Source organism: Eurosta solidaginis, chromosome 4 (genome assembly GCF_040869045.1).
Source record: "Eurosta solidaginis isolate ZX-2024a chromosome 4, ASM4086904v1, whole genome shotgun sequence".
Classification (NCBI taxonomy): domain Eukaryota; kingdom Metazoa; phylum Arthropoda; class Insecta; order Diptera; family Tephritidae; genus Eurosta; species Eurosta solidaginis.
In genome coordinates, this window is record NC_090322.1 from 22051370 (window position 1) to 22069874 (window position 18505).

Sequence of the window (18505 nt, forward strand, 5' to 3'; positions counted from 1 at the left end):
AACAAACTGATACATTTTTACAAAAAACCATTTCTGATCAAAATTCTAAAAATAATTTAAAGGAAATTCATATTCCAGTTATTAATTTAAATATATGGTGTGATGTTTCTCTACAACCTTTTCGACCTTATGTTCCACATTCTATGAGAAGAATTATATTTGACAAAATTCACTCATTATCTCATCCAAGTATAAGAACAACTAGAAAATTAATTCAAAATAAATATTATTGGCCTAACATGCGTAAAGAGATTAACGATTGGACTTCATCTTGTATCAATTGTCAAAAATCCAAAATTTCAAGACATACTAAATCTCCTATTCAAAAAATTCAAATACCATCAGGTCGTTTTGAACATATTCATATGGATATTGTTGGACCTCTTCCAGTTTCAAATGAAAATTCTTATATTTTAACAATTATTGATAGATTTTCACGTTGGCCTGAAGCTTATCCACTTAAAGATATTTCAACAAATACTATAGTAAAAACTTTTATTCAAAATTATATACCACGATTTGGTATACCATTGAATATTACAGTAGACCAAGGTTCACAATTCACCTCAAAATTTTTTACGGAATTAACTAAACTTTTAGGTTCTCATAAAATTCATACATCTCCTTACCATCCCCAAGCAAATGGCATGATAGAGAGATTTCATCGAACTTTAAAAGCAGCAATTATAGCATCAAACGAATCGGTTCATTGGTCTGACATTTTACCATTCATTCTACTTGGTTTACGAACTTCTATTAAAGAAGATTTAAAATGTTCATCTGCTGAACTTGTTTATGGCCAAACACTTAGAATACCTGGTGAATTAATTATTTCAAATAGTAATAAAGAACAAGATTTTTCTAATGACGCTCTTCACAAAATAAGAGAATATTTTTCGCTTGGTCGTTCTAAAGTTTTTCCTCATAATAAAGAAAACTTTTTCGTTCCTAAAAAATTAGAAAATTGTGAGTATGTTTTTGTTAAAGTTCTTCGTAAATCTAATTTAGAATCACCTTATGAAGGACCTTTTAAAGTTATCTCAAAGAAACATAAAACATTTACAATTCAATACAAAAATACTATTAAAAATATTTCAATTGATTTACTGAAACCAGCAAACATACTTATTAACACTAATTTAAATACAAATACATTAAACAACAGAAAACAAAACAAGGTTACATTTAATATTAATTAATAATTTGTTTGTTTTAAATTTTCTTGGAGGGGGAGTAAATATAGTGTTAAATACTTTGTATTATTTACTTTATTTTTAAAATAATTTTTAATTGTGTTTTCATGTTAACTTAAAATTTTTGAATAACTTCAAAAAAAGAAAATTCTAATTAGTTTTGAAAATATTTAAACTCAAAAATAAATAAAATAATATTTCTAAAAATAAATATTTAAATATTTGGTTAACCACCAAATATGCGAACCCAAAGCCAACATTTGCTGAAACGGTATCCCATGCACTGACTCAGGAAACTGCCTCACTTTTGAGTAAGCCAGCGTACAAAGCCCATCGTGTGGAAGTAGAAAGGCCAGAGTGGGTGGAAACAATTTTGGGAGCACTGAAAGGATCACAACAGAAAAATTCTGGAGTTATGAAATGTTTCAAGTGCGGCAACCCACGCCACATTGCACGTCATTGCAGCACCGGTCCTAATAGTTCCAACAATGTGGGTAGACGTAAACGCAGAGCTGAAGGAGATGAGCAAATCTCCAAGTCCACTCAATCGTTAAACTAAAGCGAGTCAGCCGCAAGGGGCGACAGCTGGCTCCCGCAATCGAATGCCGCATAATCTCTATCTCGCAAGTTGGAAGAAGGTCAAACAATCTTACTGTCGGAGGACATGTGGATGGAAAGGAACGTTTACTGACTGTAGATACGGGTGCATCTCATTCCATCATTCGAGCGGATTTTGTCAACAAGAAGATAAGACCATTGCATGGAGCAATATTGCGTACAGCCGCTGGAGAAGACACCCAGGTTATTGGAGAAGTAGAATGTGAAGTAGCAATTGGGAACGTCACGGTACTACACAATTTTATAGTGGCAGGTATTGTTGATGAAATCATAATTGGAGTGGACTTCTTAATCAACCAAGGCATCAAAATCGATATGCAAAGCAAGACGATGCGATATAAGAACATGGATGTGCCACTTAATTTCGGCTACGAGAGAGGCTACAGTAGTAAACGAGTGCTGGTGGAAGAGAGTCAGCAAATACCACCAAAATCAGAAGCAGTCATCTGGGCAAAGGTTGATGGAGATTGTGGGACAAACAAATTGTGGGTTGTCGAAGCAGCAAATAAATCAGCACTGAACATACTTGTAGGAAAAACCCTGGCTATGACAAAACAAGATGAACGTATTCCGGTAAGAGCACTAAATGAGTTCAAGTCACCATTCAATTTGACCAAAGGAGCTATTTTGGGAAGATGCCAAGAGGCCGAAGTAGTTATTAACTGTGAACAGCTCCAGGAACACGTTTCATCTAGTAATACTGATCTTTCAAATGATATCACGGCATGGACGCATGGGCTAGAGGAAGCCTATCAGAGTAAGGCAAAACAACTGCTCATAAAATACGCGAACATATTTGACCAGGATGGTTCCAAACCAGGCCGCACCAATGTTGTGAAACATCAAATTGACACTGGAGATGCGAGGCCGATCCGTCAAGCTCCACGTAGTGTTCCACTAGCGAAGCGGGAAGTTGTGAGTCAAATCATACAAGATATGAGTGACAGCGGCGTCATCGAACCATCAGCTAGTCCATGGAGCTCACCGGTAGTACTTGTAAAGAAGAAGGATGGAAAAATGAGGTTTTGCGTGGACTACCGGAAGTTGAATGACGTTACGAAAAAGGATTGTCAAGAATTGACTACACTCTGTACTCGCTATTTGGTACGAAATGGTTTTCCACACTGAACTTGAAAAGCGGCTACTGGCAAGTGGAAGTGAAGGAGGAAGACAAAGAGAAAACAGCCTTCAGTGTCGGTGATGGTCTTTGGCAATTTACAGTGATACCCCTTGGACTATGTAATGCACCAGCTACTTTTGAAAGACCCATGAAACAGGTACTGAAAGGACTACATTGGAAAACATGCTTAGTGTACCTAGACGACATCATCGTATTGGGAAAGAACTTCGAAGAACTGCTGAATAACTTGGAGGAGGTTTTCCAAAGAATAGCTGGTGCTGGTCTGAAACTTAGTCCCAAAAAGTGTTCTCTGATCAAGAAGCAAGTTAGTTACTTGGGTCATAAAGTAACGACGAAGGGCATCTGCACCGCGAATGAAAAGATAGAAGCAGTGAAGGTTTGGCCAAGACCACAGAATCTGCATGAATTGAGAAGTTTCCTTGGGCTGTGCACATATTACCGGCGATTTGTACCAAATTTTGCCAGCGTAGCCCATAGCCTCCACGAGCTAACAAGAAAAATTAAAGCTTTTGAATGGAAGAAGGAGCAAGGAGTAGCTTTCCAAACATTGAAAGAGCGTTTGTGCACTGCCCCAATGTTGTCATATCCGATTCCAGGAGCAACGTTTATTCTAGATACAGATGCGAGCGGATATGCTATAGGAGGCGTTTTGTCAGAACTGGTTGATGGACAGGAGAAGGTAGTTGCGTATTACAGCCTTTCAATTGAAAAACCAGAGAGGAACTACTGCGTTACACGGAGAGAGCTGTTGGCATTGGTAGAGTGCATTAAACATTTTTACAAATACCTCTACGACCAGCGATTCCGCGTCAGGATAGATCACGCAGCGTTGAAATGGCTTCTGCAGTTCCGTAATCCGGAAGGACAATTGGCACGGTGGATCGAGCGGCTACAAAGCTATGACTTTTCCATTGAGCATCGGAAAGGTAGTACCCATGGGAATGCCGATGCAATGTCACGAAGACCATGTAGTCTGGAATGCAAGCACTGTTCAAAGGCCGAGGCTAAAGAAGACATTATAGATGTCAGGCTAATGACTATAACGTGTATGGATGAATGGGACAAGGAACAACTAAGGAAGTGTCAGCTAGAAGATACAGATCTGTCACATGTTATGCAAGGGATCGAAAGAAACGAAAGACCAAACAGAGAGATGTCAGCAGGGAGTCCCATTGCGAAGTCATATTGGGCACAGTGGAACAGTTTAGAATTGATATCCGGTTGCTTGCATCGAGTATGGGAGAGTGAGGATGGTCAATGCAAGAAGAAACTGATAATCGTTCCCAGGAAAATGATTCCTGACATGCTCAGCGAGCTGCATAATGGTCTAAGCGGAGGTCATCTGGGAATCACGAAGACGCTCGAGAAGATTAAAGAGAGGTTCTATTGGGTTGGTTGCCGTCAGTCGGTCACTGAGTGGATTGCGAACTGCGAGGTTTGCAGCAGATCGAAAGGGCCCAAAACCCGAAATCATGGCCAGATGAAGCAATATAACTCAGGTGCGCCATTTGAAAGGATCGCTATGGATGTCGCAGATCCATTTCCTACTAGCAACTGCGAAAACAAATATACTGGTGGTTATGGATTATTTCAGCAAATGGCCAGAGGGATACCCAATCCCAAATCAAGAAGCGGAAACAGTAGCAGAAGTGTTCATAAACAATTGGGTTGCAAGGTATGGTGTACCAGTGGAGTTGCATTCCGACCAAGGGAGAAATTTTGAATCAGCTGTGTTCCAAGAAATGTGTAAAACATTAGGCATTCGAAAAACACGGACAACTGCATTGCATCCTCAGTCCGATGGTGGAACGATTCAATAGAACATTGGAGGACCGTTCAGCAGTGCATGAGACAACGGGCCAAACCCCTGCAAAAGTAATTTTTGGCAATGACCTTCGACTGCCTGCTGATTTGAAGTTAGGGATAGATGCCGATGCGGAGAGAAATGTCAAGAAATCCACTGGTGTCTTGGAAGAAGAGATGAGAGAAATACACGATCTTGTAAGGCAACGAACAAATATTATGAGTGCCAAGATGAGAGCCAGATACGATAAAGCCATTAATTCGGAAGGTTTTCAGGAAGGAGATTTGGTGCTGTTATACAACCCATAACGGAAAAAAGGTTTGTCCCCGAAATTGCAGTGTAATTGGGAAGGTCCATACAAAGTTGTAAAACGGATCAACGATGTAGTTTACCGCATACAAACCATTGGCAAACCACGGACCAAAATGAAAATGGTTCGTCTGGAAAGGCTGGCGGCGTTTGGATCAGGAAATTTGTCTGATCGGGACGATCAGACTTAGGTGGAGGGCAGTGTGACGAATATTAGCAACACTAAGGGATACTATTATCTCTATGCCGATACTAAGCAGTCATTTGTCTGTACATAAACAAGTCAATCATTATGTCTAGACATATGTACATACAGCAGCGGAGAGATACGCACAAACACATGCATATATATAAGATACTCACAAAAGCAGGCATGCTTAACCAACGAACCGATATCATTTCGTTACGATAATTAAGGTTAATAAACGAAACAAAGTCATTTCGTTTCGTTTATTAACGTTAAGAACGTCAAATTAACGAAATGATTTTGTTTCGTTTTCTGCCATATCAAAAGGAAGTCAAATCGTTTATGTTGATTATTATTCAAACTATGCTGGCAAAGCTGATTGGTGGCGGATTTATTAAAGGTGAAAGCATAAGCCAAGCTGATTGCAATTTTTCTCATGAATTTTGACAGTGCGAACATTTCTCAGAGTATTTTTGACATTACCACCAACTAATTACACAAACAAATTACATGGAGTTTGTGTGTATGTCCGCTCGCTGTTACCACCTTACGGCTTCACCATGGCTATAGCATTGCCAGCACAATTCAAACATAAACAGCCCACCTCTAAACCAAAATTCCGTGCGAGTTTTTTCCCTTCTCCCATTCCTCGTGTTCTAAATAAAAATTCCTTGTGATTTTTTTCACTTCTCCCTTTCCTCCTATTCTGAACAATGTTCGAAAAAGCGGAAACCGGTTATGGGAGAAAAGTAGGTATTATGAATGTGAGGGAGACGGAGATTTCTCTGCCATTTCATAGGAGTTTTTTCACTTGGTTAAATTAAAGGGAATGCATCAAAATAGTTAAAGGAAATTGGTTCTTTTAAGAAAGAACACTTATTTGTATAAATTTGTGCTAAAATATGATTTTAATTCTACCACAATATTCTCACTGTTAATACAACAACAACTACAACCACAATATTCTTTATTTTAAGTCGAAAAGTATATCATAAGCAACGGTAGAGCTCTTGGTATACATATTTGATGCAGCCATCCAGAAATTGCGCAAGGATTTTTAAATAAGGCTTAAATAGATTTTGGCATATGACGAAGGACGAATTCAACTCAACTTGGCCGCCAGAAAATTGCTTCCTGAATGAAAGCAGGCAACTCCGGCAGATTTGTGTTATGCGACCGTCTTCTTCTTATGTTCCGCTGTTGATGTTGCTGTGGCACCAATTCATTACTCATTTCAGTGAATACCACATGAAATGCAATAAATACTGTGCATTGTTTATATTTTATTTCTTAATTTCCAACAAATTTCCAACAATAATTAAACTTTTCAATATTTTAAACAAAATAAGAAATGTGCAACGAAATTTCAATTGACAAAACAGCTGACTTCGAAAATTCAAAATTCCTATTCCCCAATTATTGTTCTCCCTAGGAGAACAGAATTGGAGGAATTTTTCCGCGGGAATAAAAAAATCCGCGAGAACAAAATTCCGCGAGAATATTTAGAATTGGTCTGAAAGTATCACGTTTTTGTTAACGTTTTTAACGTTAACGAATGCTTTTCGTTTCGGTTAAAAACGAGATACAATTTATCTTGATAATTTCTTTATCGATAAAATTTCGAAGTGTTTCAACGGAAACGGTGGAAATTTTTTCATAAACGATTAGCTTAACGTTAAGGTGCATCTCTGCACAAAAGTATGCAATCACTATTACTCACATATACACAAGCATATGGCTTTGCGAAAGGCTATAAACTACAAATTCACATGCATATATTTGAGATACTCACAAAAGTATGCAATCTTCAGCGAACTAGTAAATTCTAGAAGGAGAAACGCCTAGAAGTATGCGAACGAGGAATCCGAAGAGTACAAAAGCAGCACAAGCTTAGGCCTAATCAATCAGTTTGATTTAAGCACGCTATCAGATGCGAAGTATAAGTGTTATTGTGAAGTATTTTTAAAGTAGTCTAATAAAGACTACTTTGCATTACTGAATATTGGAGTTATTTATTCAACAGTTTAGCGATACGAACGCTAGTAAAAGGTTGCAAATAAGCGGAATTTCCCTAAATTCGTTACAGTATGTTCATAGGTTTACGAAAGTGCACGGTTCCTTGATGCCCGTACTTTACATAAAATTTCCTATGTTCAGCCACACTAATAGATCATGACATAGTTAATAAATTCATCATAAAATTAAAATAAATGCTCTAAGGAATTTTGCAGTTAAGTACTTATCGGGTATTTGTAAACTGATTGCTTCCTATTTCTACTACTAATATTTTTCGAAAATTCGCAAAGAAACAACACAGTTAACGGATGTCAATTCGGTTTGGGAGCAAAATGGCTGCAATTGTCAAAAAATGTGTTTGTCGAGTAAACCTCTTGTGATTGAATCATGGGATTTGTTACTTGGTTCATGATGAAAACTTATGTGAAAGTTTTAAAGGGAGTCCCATTTTGAATGAAAAAAGTTAAATTTTGTTGAAATTTTTTTGATTTAACTTCACCGTCTTCTCGACTGTTCCTATCGGTTGTTTAAGAATAATCCCCAGTCAGTTATGTTCTTATGTTTTTGTTGTCCTTGTAGCAATTAAGACAATCGCCGAAGGTTTTGGGGAGTGTTATCTGTGTTGACAGTCCTTTGCCGGATAAAGATCCGGTACCTTCCGATAACAAGTACCATTAACGTGCTAGCCCAACCATCTCGGGAACGATTTAATATGACCACATAGAACCTTCTAGGGCATCCGGCCTCCACCCCCTGATTCCATGAGGAATTTATTTCACTAATGAGCTCTACTAATAAACATTATGACTACAGTACTTATGAATGCAATGTTACTTGCTCTGCAGTTTCCATATCAAGTTGTTGCGTTTTTAATTTAGTCTCTTTCTCTATTAAGGCTTTCATGTTTCGCTCACGCGTCTCGGGATCGTCATCGATATGTGTAGCTGAGTGTAAACGTCGCACTGAAGCTGTAGCAAAAGCTAGGGGACACAACTCACATTCATAAATATTATCACCCATATGAATACGTAAATGGTTCAGCATTCCAGTTCGTGTAGCAAATACGTGCCCGCAGTATTTGCATTTAAATGGTTTTTCGCCGGTATGTGTACGTAAATGAGTGTTAAGATGTGACTTGTGAGTAAAGCTATTCAAAACAGACAGAATATAAAGTTGGAATCAATTTAGATATATGGTTAAGATGAGGTTTTGATAATAACTTACCGCTTTTCACAAATGTCACATTTATGCGGCTTTTCGCCAGAGTGAATTCGTTTATGTTGTCTTAATTCCGCTTTTCTAACAATTTTACCACATATATCGCACGGTTGTCTTTTGATCCCTACATGAATTTGTTGATGTCTGGACATACCATACTTATGAAGAAATCTCAACGGACATTGTGGGCACTTGTAAGGCTTATCTTCGGACAGATTGAGATGCTGCATTTCTAGGTTTCTGTGTATTATTAGGCAACAAAACAAATGGTTATTTAAAAGAGCATATTTATATACAGCAGAGTTTAGATAAATAGCAGTAGACTTCTTGAAGTGGAATAGCTAGGCTCTTTCATTAAGGATTTATGAAGCACAAGTTAAGTTGGACTGTCCGGTCCATGAGGAATGAGCCCATAGTGTTACCTGAAGTTTGTTTAATGACCACACTGAAACAAAAACCAAGACCTATGTTATAAAATAACCCCGCCCCTTGGCAAATAATATAAGCTTGCTAGGACCTAAGCACTTGCTGCTTCTGATCTGGCAGCCTTACCACTCCCAAAAGCTGAAGTCTTAGCCTGGCAAGCGCAGGGCACGTGCTCGATCCGTTCTGCCTCCAACCCGCACTTCCTACATCTGCTATCACTGACCAAGCTTAATTTAAAGGCATGTTACGCCGGAAGGTAGTGTCCAGTCAGAATACCCGTCATGAGTCTACAGTCCACTCTTTTTAATGATAGGAACACCTTTGTTAGTCTAGGGTTGTAAGACCTACACATAATCTTCGACACTTAATAGCCCCGCGCATGGACCCACGCCTTGCCCGCTCAGTCGATCATATGAATCTCTCGCCTTCTCTTAATCTCGCCCAATCTGTTTTGGGCCTTCAAGGGATGCGTCCTTTTTAGCTAGTTCATCCGCTTTTTCAATCCTATCTATTCACATATGCACTGGGACCCAATATGTATGTATTCTTCTCCCTCTCCTGTTTCTTTCCAGGGATTTCTTACACTCCAAAACACGTTTAGATGCTGTGCTATGCGAGATAATTGATTTTCAAGGATTACAATTACGGGAGTCCAAATCATAAGTAATCAACATGTAATCGCAATCTCAACTTCCCCAGCTGTGACAAAAGATTTTTTAGGTATAATGTATCCTTTTGACGAGTACCAGGAGGTCGTAATCGTATAAATGTGGGGATTACAATTACAGTAATCGTAATTGAAATGAAATCGTAATCGTAATCTCCCCAGCTCTGTTTAAAAAAAAGGGTTTTTTAGTTAAATTTTGATAATTTTCTTTTCAAACTCCTTTAGAGTATAGAATGAAATTTTTGAATAACTCTTTGAATTGTTACGTTTCGTTTGAAAATTTTTAAAACCAAATGCATTCAGGGTGCAGCAGTTTACATAAAACAATTGATAAACGTTAATTTGTGTCTCACTTAGGCCCGGTTTTTCAGTACTAGTTCAACTCAGTTTGTCAGTTAAACTACATTAAACTCTAGTTAACCTATCAGTTATTTGCGTTCATACGAAATGGCGTCGAATATACCCAACAAGCATTTGGGCTTGAGTACCATTACAGTTCATGTTGATAACTAGGCATACTTCTAAAATCTCAAGAGTTGTTTCCAAATAGTGGCTCAACTCGAGAATCATAGCGTACTCAGCAAAAGACGGAATTTTTTATAAAGCAAAAAATGATATTACTTAAGTTGAAAAAATGTAATTCCCCACTTGTGGTTCTCTAACTGGACTCGAATGTAAGATTGCATACTACAGCATTTTCACGAAAATAAAATAAAATAAAATATATATGATTTATTTTTGATTAATTACGCTTCATTACTGGTATCAACCAGGTGTTTATTTCTCACAATAAACAGCTATTGGTTTTGGTGGTACATATTACCTTGGAGATTTTCCAATGTAGGATATCAATTTGAGAAATGTGTTTGATAATGATAATAACGTTGGAGATCAACTCGAGAACTCAAAATTTTACAAAATTCTCAGCTGTGCAAATTAAATAGCTGACAAACGAGGTGGAATTCTTTTGTTATGATGCACATTCACCAGCAATGAAAATTCACCACATCATCAATTGTGTTGAACTTACTTCCTCAACAATTGTGATCATATTCCCCACCAACGTTTGATTTGCATTATCCGGCTTCGCCAATTATGAGAATAATCGCCAACAAGAATCATTCATCACATTCATCCTCTTTGTCAAACTCACCCGCTCCACGAATATCAAGAACATCGCACACCTATAATAATTCACCGATTTATATGTAGCACACATGCATCTTTCTACAGTCACCTAAGCCGAATATAGATATAGACGTAGTACGTCCGGGTAACGCCAAAGAACGGCCTTAGGAATTACTTACATAACTAATCAAAGTTGCAATTGCCTTTTTGTAGTAGAGCGCATGTTTAAATTTTAAATAATCAATTAGTTAATCCCAAGTACATGGTTTGCCTTAAATTGAAAGACTGCGCTCCACCTTTACAGTTTTAAATCCCAAAATTCTTTTAAAAGAGCTATTGTTAAAGTTTTTTAGTCAAAATTCAACAAGACTATGTCTGTATTAAAGGAAAAATTACCTTCTATTTTTTGGTCCATTTATATAAAGGTAGTCCTTCAAATTTTTTTATCATCTTTTTATTTGAGGCTCAAGTACAAACAATTAACATCTTTACAGTATATAAGTAAATTATGTCAACATTCAACCCCATTAATGATATGTTGCAACAAAATTCAAAAATAAAAGAAAATTTCAAAATGGGCGTGGCTCCGCCCTTTTTCATTTAATTTGTCTAGGATACTTTTAATGCCATAAGTCGAACAAAAATTTACCAATCCTTGTGAAATTTGGTAGAGGCTTAGATTCTAGGACGATAACTGTTTTCTGTGAAAAAGGGTGAGATCGGTTGAAGCCACGCCCAGTTTTTATACACAGTCGACCGTATGTCCTTCCGCTCGGCCGTTAACACGATAACTTGAGCAAAAATCGATATATCTTTACTAAACTCAGTTCACGTACTTATCTGAACTCACTTTGTATTGGTGTAAAAAATGGCCGAAATCCGACTATGACCACGCCCACTTTTTCGATATCGAAAATTACGAAAAATGAAAAAAATGCCATAATTATATACCAAATATGAAAAAAGGGATGAAACATGGTAATTGTATTAGTCTATTGACGTAAAATATAACTTTAGAAAAAAACATGGTAAAATGGGTGTGACACCTACCATATTAAGTAGAAGAAAATGAAAAAGTTTTGCAGGGCGAAATCAAAAGCCCTTGGAATCTTGGAAGGAATACTGTTCGTGGTATTACATATATAAATAAATTAGCGGTACCCGACAGATGGTGTTCTGGATCACCCTGGTCCACATTTTGGTCGATATCTCGAAAACGCCTTCACATATACAACTAAGGGCCACTCCCTTTTAAAACCCTCATTAATACCTTTAATTTGATACCCATATCGTACAAACACATTCTAGAGTCACCCCTGGTCCACGTTTATGGCGATATCTGGAAAAGGCTTCCACATATAGAACTAAGGCCCACTCCTTTTTAAAATACTCATTAACACCTTTCATTTGATACCCATATCGTACAAAAAAATTCTAGAATCACCCCTGGTCCACCTTTATGGCGATATCTCGAAAAGGCATCCACCTATAGAACTAATGCCCACTCCCTTTTAAAATACTCATTAACACCTTTCATTTGATACCCATATCGTACAAACAAATTCTAGAGTCACCCCTGGTCCACCTTTATGGCGATATCTCGAAAAGGCGTCCACCTATAGAACTAAGGCCCACGCTCTTTTAAAATACTCATTAACACCTTTCATTTCATACCCATATTGTACAAACGCATTCTAGAGTCACCCCTGGTCCACTTTTATGGCGATATCCCGAAAAGGCGTCCACCCATAGAAATAAGGCCCACTCCCTTTTAAAACACTTATTAACACCTTTCGTTTGATACCCATATTGTACAAAAGCATTCTAGAGTCAACCCTGGTCCACTTTTATAACGATATTCCGAAAAGGCGTCCACCTATAGAACTAAGGCCCACTCCCTTTTAAAATACTCATTAACACCTTTCATTTGATACCCATATAGTACAAACAAATTCTAGAGTCACCCCTGGTCCACCTTTATGGCGATATCTCGAAAAGGCATCCACATATAGAACTAAGGCCCACTCCCTCTTAAAATACTCATTAACACCTTTCATTTGATACTCATATCGTACAAACAAATTCTAGAGTCACCCCTGGTCCATCTTTATGGCGATATCTCGAAAAGGCGTCCATCTATAGATCTTAGGCCCACGCCCTTTTAAAATACTCATTAATACCTTTCATTTGATATCCATATAGTACAAACAAATTCTAGAGTCACCCCTGGTCCACCTCTATGGCGATATCTCGAAAAGGCATCCACATATAGAACTAACGCCCACGCCCTATTAAAATACTCATTAACACCTTTCATTTGATACTCATATCGTACAAAATAAATTCTAGTCACCCCTGGTCCACCTTTATGGCGATATCTCGAAAAGGCGTCCACCTATAGAACTTAGGCCCACTCCCGTTTAAAATTATCATTAACACACACATTCCAGGGTTACCCTAGGTTCTTTTTACAACATGGTGATTTTCCCTTACTTTGTCTCCACAGCTCAACTGAGTATGTAATGTTCGGTTACACCCGAACTTAGCCTTCCTTACTTGTTTATTTTATTAATGCATTTAAATATGTTAGGGTGTGTCCGAAACGCACTTCGAATGACGTTGTGCCATCTTTCGATGGAATTATTGTACGGACTTCACCCAATTTGGTGATAATATACATATTCCATAATTCAATTGAATATAACGCCTTCTTTCGACGTTGCTGTGTTCCAGGCTGAAAAAAATTCAGAAGTAAAATTTCAGAAGTCAAAATTCAGAAAGTAATCAGACAGCAAAAAAACAAAATTTTGCGCAAAGTTGTTGCAGATATTGTAGAAAGAAATACCCTTGCTGTGTCAGTAAGAGAACGACGTAAAGTCAACAATCGAAAGTGGTCATCAGCGTTTATCGTATTCATTATTTCTTCAGAATCTTTTAAAAAAAATCTAACAGGATATGTAATATCATCGCCACTGAATTTTGTAAGGGCATGTTCGATTTCACAAAACCATTTTTATTATTAGCAGGTATTACTATGGCTTGTTCTAATTCACCCAAACGTTTTTTCAAAGTGGCAATTTCAATTTGTTTTTTTTTAAATAAGACAGTTCTTCGTCTACAGAACGAAAGTTAGTTTTAATAGCACTGCCTGTTTTCATGCTATTATCAACACAGTGACTTAATTGTCTAGCAGACAACGATTCAAACTAACTCGTGTCCAAAAAGAGATACTTTAGGGATAGCACCAGTAACAGTAGAAATATTAGTAACAGAGACGGCAGGAGCGGAAATATCATTGATAGAGGTAATAATAGCGGAAAAATTACTGGCAGAGACACCATTAGTGGATACATCACCACGAGATATACCAACGGCAGCGGTACATTCGGCAGTAGTAACAATGGCAGCGGCATCAACGATAGCGGTACAGTCGGTAGTAGTACCAACAGAAGAAACATCAGCATTTATATCATTAACGGGAGATACGCCAGCGGCAGGAACTTCATTGGAAACCGAAACACCAACTATCTCAGCGGTCATACGCTTGAGTTGCGATAGCGTAGCAGTGGACGGGAATGCGACGCCTGCGTCAGTTAAAATTTGTGCGTAATTTTCTTTTAAAGATGACATTAAACTTGAATCGCCTCCACACCTGATGTTATAAAGCTTTCTTCTTTGCTTATTTAATATTTTGTTTTAATATTTAAAAGTTGTTTTACTAATTACAAAATATTTTCAATGAATATTTTTATACATCAAAAATGAATATTAGAGAAAATTATAAAAACATATTTCACATAAATTACAAACATATGTAGTTATTTAAAAGTTGATAATGCTCAAGTGTATATTGTGGTTTATAATATATATATATATATATATATATATATATATATGTATATATGTGTGTGTGTGTATATATAGATGTTTTAGCGGATCTCTCACAAATTGTGTCCGGTCAGTTTCAAACGCGCAAAATATCTCGCGTCATTCATTTGACATTTTGTAAGGTAACCCTCATTGTGAATGATGGTTGTGTTTAATAAGCATTGCTTGACTTTATGGTCATGAGGGTTCCTTACAACACCACTCTGTGCAATATCATATATTTGATCCGGACATCGGTCGCAGGGGCAGTGTCTTAGAACGTCAAGGCTTATCTGTCCGGTCAGGCGATGCAAACCTAGAAATCATCAACATTTACATCCCTCCTGCCACCCGTTGCCCCAGTGGATACCGCCCTAATATCAGCGCCTTACTCACCGGCAATAATCGCATTATCTTAGGCGATTTCAATGCCCATCCCGATTTATGGCATTCAAACTTGCAGGCAGACAGTAGGGGTGAGATGTTGGCGGATCAAATAGAAGAAACAACGTTCTGCACAATAAACGGAGACGCCCCCACAGCTATGGTAGGAAGCTGTCACAGTTCGCCGGATATATCAGTCGTGAGCGCAGGACTCGTAAACTGCGTCAACTGGCAGTCGATGGTAACATTGGCAGTCGACCACCTGCCCATACTTATTTCGCTCGAGCGTACCGCCGACTTCATCGTCACAGAAAAACGCACCTTTATAAAGGAAAGTGGGACGAATACAAATCTTACAGACAACCGCTTTGCTGCCCCACGTGTCCCGACTGATGCCCGCCAAGGGGAAGGTGCTTTCCGCAAGGTCATTGAATCCGCCTCGGCTCGCTTCATTCCCGCCGGTAGAATTCCCGAAATTCGCCCTCACTTCCCGGCGGAGGCCGCAAATTTAGCGAGAGAAAGTGACCTTATAAGACAGCTCGATCCCGGCGACACCCAAATAAGGGATATAAACCAACGCATCAGATTGCTACCTCCCTGATCTCTCCAGTTTTTTCGCCTCGCGAAACCTGGCATTATCACCGACTAAATCCTCCGCGACCTTATTTACAACATGGACGCCCCAAATGTCGACCATTTTGAACATCCACGTCGATGGCGCTACGCTACCGACTGTCCTACACCCCAAAATCTTGGGTATGACGTTTGGTCAGGATCTGCATTTTGGTGAGCATGCAGCCGCAATTGTACCGAAAATCCAGAGCCGTAATAAAATCCTCAAATCCCTTGCTGGCAGCACTTGGGGAAAAGACAAAGAAACGCTAATTACCACATACAAAGCAATTGGCCAGGCGATTGCATGCTACGCGTCCCCTATATGGTCGCCAGGCCTAAAAACTACTCACTGGAAGTAGCTACAGGCCTACCAAAATACTGCTCTCAGAACCGCCACGGGCTGTCTTCTTATGTCCCCAGAACACCGTCTACATAATGAGGCGAGAATACTCCCCATCAGGGAGAGAAATGAGATGCTAACCAAGCAGTTCCTGTTGAATACCCAGAAACCTGGGCATCCCAACAGACATCTGATTGTTCAGCCAACACCGCCCAGGGACTTAAGGAGTCATCTCCGTAAGCATTATGAGGAAATACGGCACCTGAGAACTCAGCCGTATGAAGCCAAAAACACAAGCAGGTCCTCGGTGAACTCCACAAACAGGCGTCGGACCTTTATGCCAGGAATTGCCCGGTGAATCCAGTACTCAAAGAACAGTACGCAAAACTTGCGGAAGAGGAACGCACACTCCCCAGGGAAACGCGAGTCACTCTAGCTCAACTTTGGTCTGGATACTGTTAACAATTTTTTGTTTGTAATTGAAAAAAAATACTTTGCTGAAATGTAATTTCTGCCCAGTACTTTCGAAAGGAATTTCAAATGTAATTGAAAACTTTCCAATTACATTACAAGGAATGGAAAAAGTGGTTCCCCCCATAAATTCAGAAAAAAAGAATTCAGAAACATTTTTTTTCAGAAAACATTAGTCAGAACCCTTTCTTCAGAAAGTCAAAATTCAGAAACAAAAATTCGGAAATGAAATTTCAGAAGTCAAAATTCGGAAGTCACATTTCAGAAGTCAAACTTCAGAAGTCAAATTCAGAAGTCAAATTTCAGAAGTAAAATTTCAGAAGTCAAAATTCAGAAAGTAATCAGACAGCAAAAAAACAAAATTTTGCGCAAAATTTAATGTTTTTTGCTGTCTGATTACTTTCTGAATTTTGACTTGGGGTGTAGAACAGTCGGTAGCGTAGCGCCATCGACGTGGATGTTCAAAATGGTCGACATTTTACAATTACAGTAATCGTAATTGAAATGAAATCGTAATCGTAATCTCCCCAGCTCTGTTTAAAAAAAAGGGTTTTTTAGTTAAATTTTGATAATTTTCTTTTCAAACTCCTTTAGAGTATAGAATGAAATTTTTGAATAACTCTTTGAATTGTTACGTTTCGTTTGAAAATTTTTAAAACCAAATGCATTCAGGGTGCAGCAGTTTACATAAAACAATTGATAAACGTTAATTTGTGTCTCACTTAGGCCCGGTTTTTCAGTACTAGTTCAACTCAGTTTGTCAGTTAAACTACATTAAACTCTAGTTAACCTATCAGTTATTTGCGTTCATACGAAATGGCGTCGAATATACCCAACAAGCATTTGGGCTTGAGTACCATTACAGTTCATGTTGATAACTAGGCATACTTCTAAAATCTCAAGAGTTGTTTCCAAATAGTGGCTCAACTCGAGAATCATAGCGTACTCAGCAAAAGACGGAATTTTTTATAAAGCAAAAAATGATATTACTTAAGTTGAAAAAATGTAATTCCCCACTTGTGGTTCTCTAACTGGACTCGAATGTAAGATTGCATACTACAGCATTTTCACGAAAATAAAATAAAATAAAATATATATGATTTATTTTTGATTAATTACGCTTCATTACTGGTATCAACCAGGTGTTTATTTCTCACAATAAACAGCTATTGGTTTTGGTGGTACATATTACCTTGGAGATTTTCCAATGTAGGATATCAATTTGAGAAATGTGTTTGATAATGATAATAACGTTGGAGATCAACTCGAGAACTCAAAATTTTACAAAATTCTCAGCTGTGCAAATTAAATAGCTGACAAACGAGGTGGAATTCTTTTGTTATGATGCACATTCACCAGCAATGAAAATTCACCACATCATCAATTGTGTTGAACTTACTTCCTCAACAATTGTGATCATATTCCCCACCAACGTTTGATTTGCATTATCCGGCTTCGCCAATTATGAGAATAATCGCCAACAAGAATCATTCATCACATTCATCCTCTTTGTCAAACTCACCCGCTCCACGAATATCAAGAACATCGCACACCTATAATAATTCACCGATTTATATGTAGCACACATGCATCTTTCTACAGTCACCTAAGCCGAATATAGATATAGACGTAGTACGTCCGGGTAACGCCAAAGAACGGCCTTAGGAATTACTTACATAACTAATCAAAGTTGCAATTGCCTTTTTGTAGTAGAGCGCATGTTTAAATTTTAAATAATCAATTAGTTAATCCCAAGTACATGGTTTGCCTTAAATTGAAAGACTGCGCTCCACCTTTACAGTTTTAAATCCCAAAATTCTTTTAAAAGAGCTATTGTTAAAGTTTTTTAGTCAAAATTCAACAAGACTATGTCTGTATTAAAGGAAAAATTACCTTCTATTTTTTGGTCCATTTATATAAAGGTAGTCCTTCAAATTTTTTTATCATCTTTTTATTTGAGGCTCAAGTACAAACAATTAACATCTTTACAGTATATAAGTAAATTATGTCAACATTCAACCCCATTAATGATATGTTGCAACAAAATTCAAAAATAAAAGAAAATTTCAAAATGGGCGTGGCTCCGCCCTTTTTCATTTAATTTGTCTAGGATACTTTTAA

General features: G+C 37.9%; 1 protein-coding gene across 3 annotated transcripts in view; it reads right to left on the bottom strand.

Moving 5' to 3' along the window:
• LOC137249248 (zinc finger protein ZFP2-like) overlaps positions 1–18505 on the bottom strand; it is a 104001-nt gene that overhangs the window by 63034 nt on the left and 22462 nt on the right. For all 3 annotated transcript variants that reach the window (XM_067780570.1, XM_067780569.1, XM_067780568.1), the window contains exons 4-5: positions 8493–8726; positions 8107–8415 (exon numbers count right to left, since the gene is read on the bottom strand). In XM_067780570.1, the coding sequence (XP_067636671.1) occupies positions 8107–8415; positions 8493–8726 (543 nt within the window). The remainder of the gene's footprint in view (positions 1–8106; positions 8416–8492; positions 8727–18505) is intronic.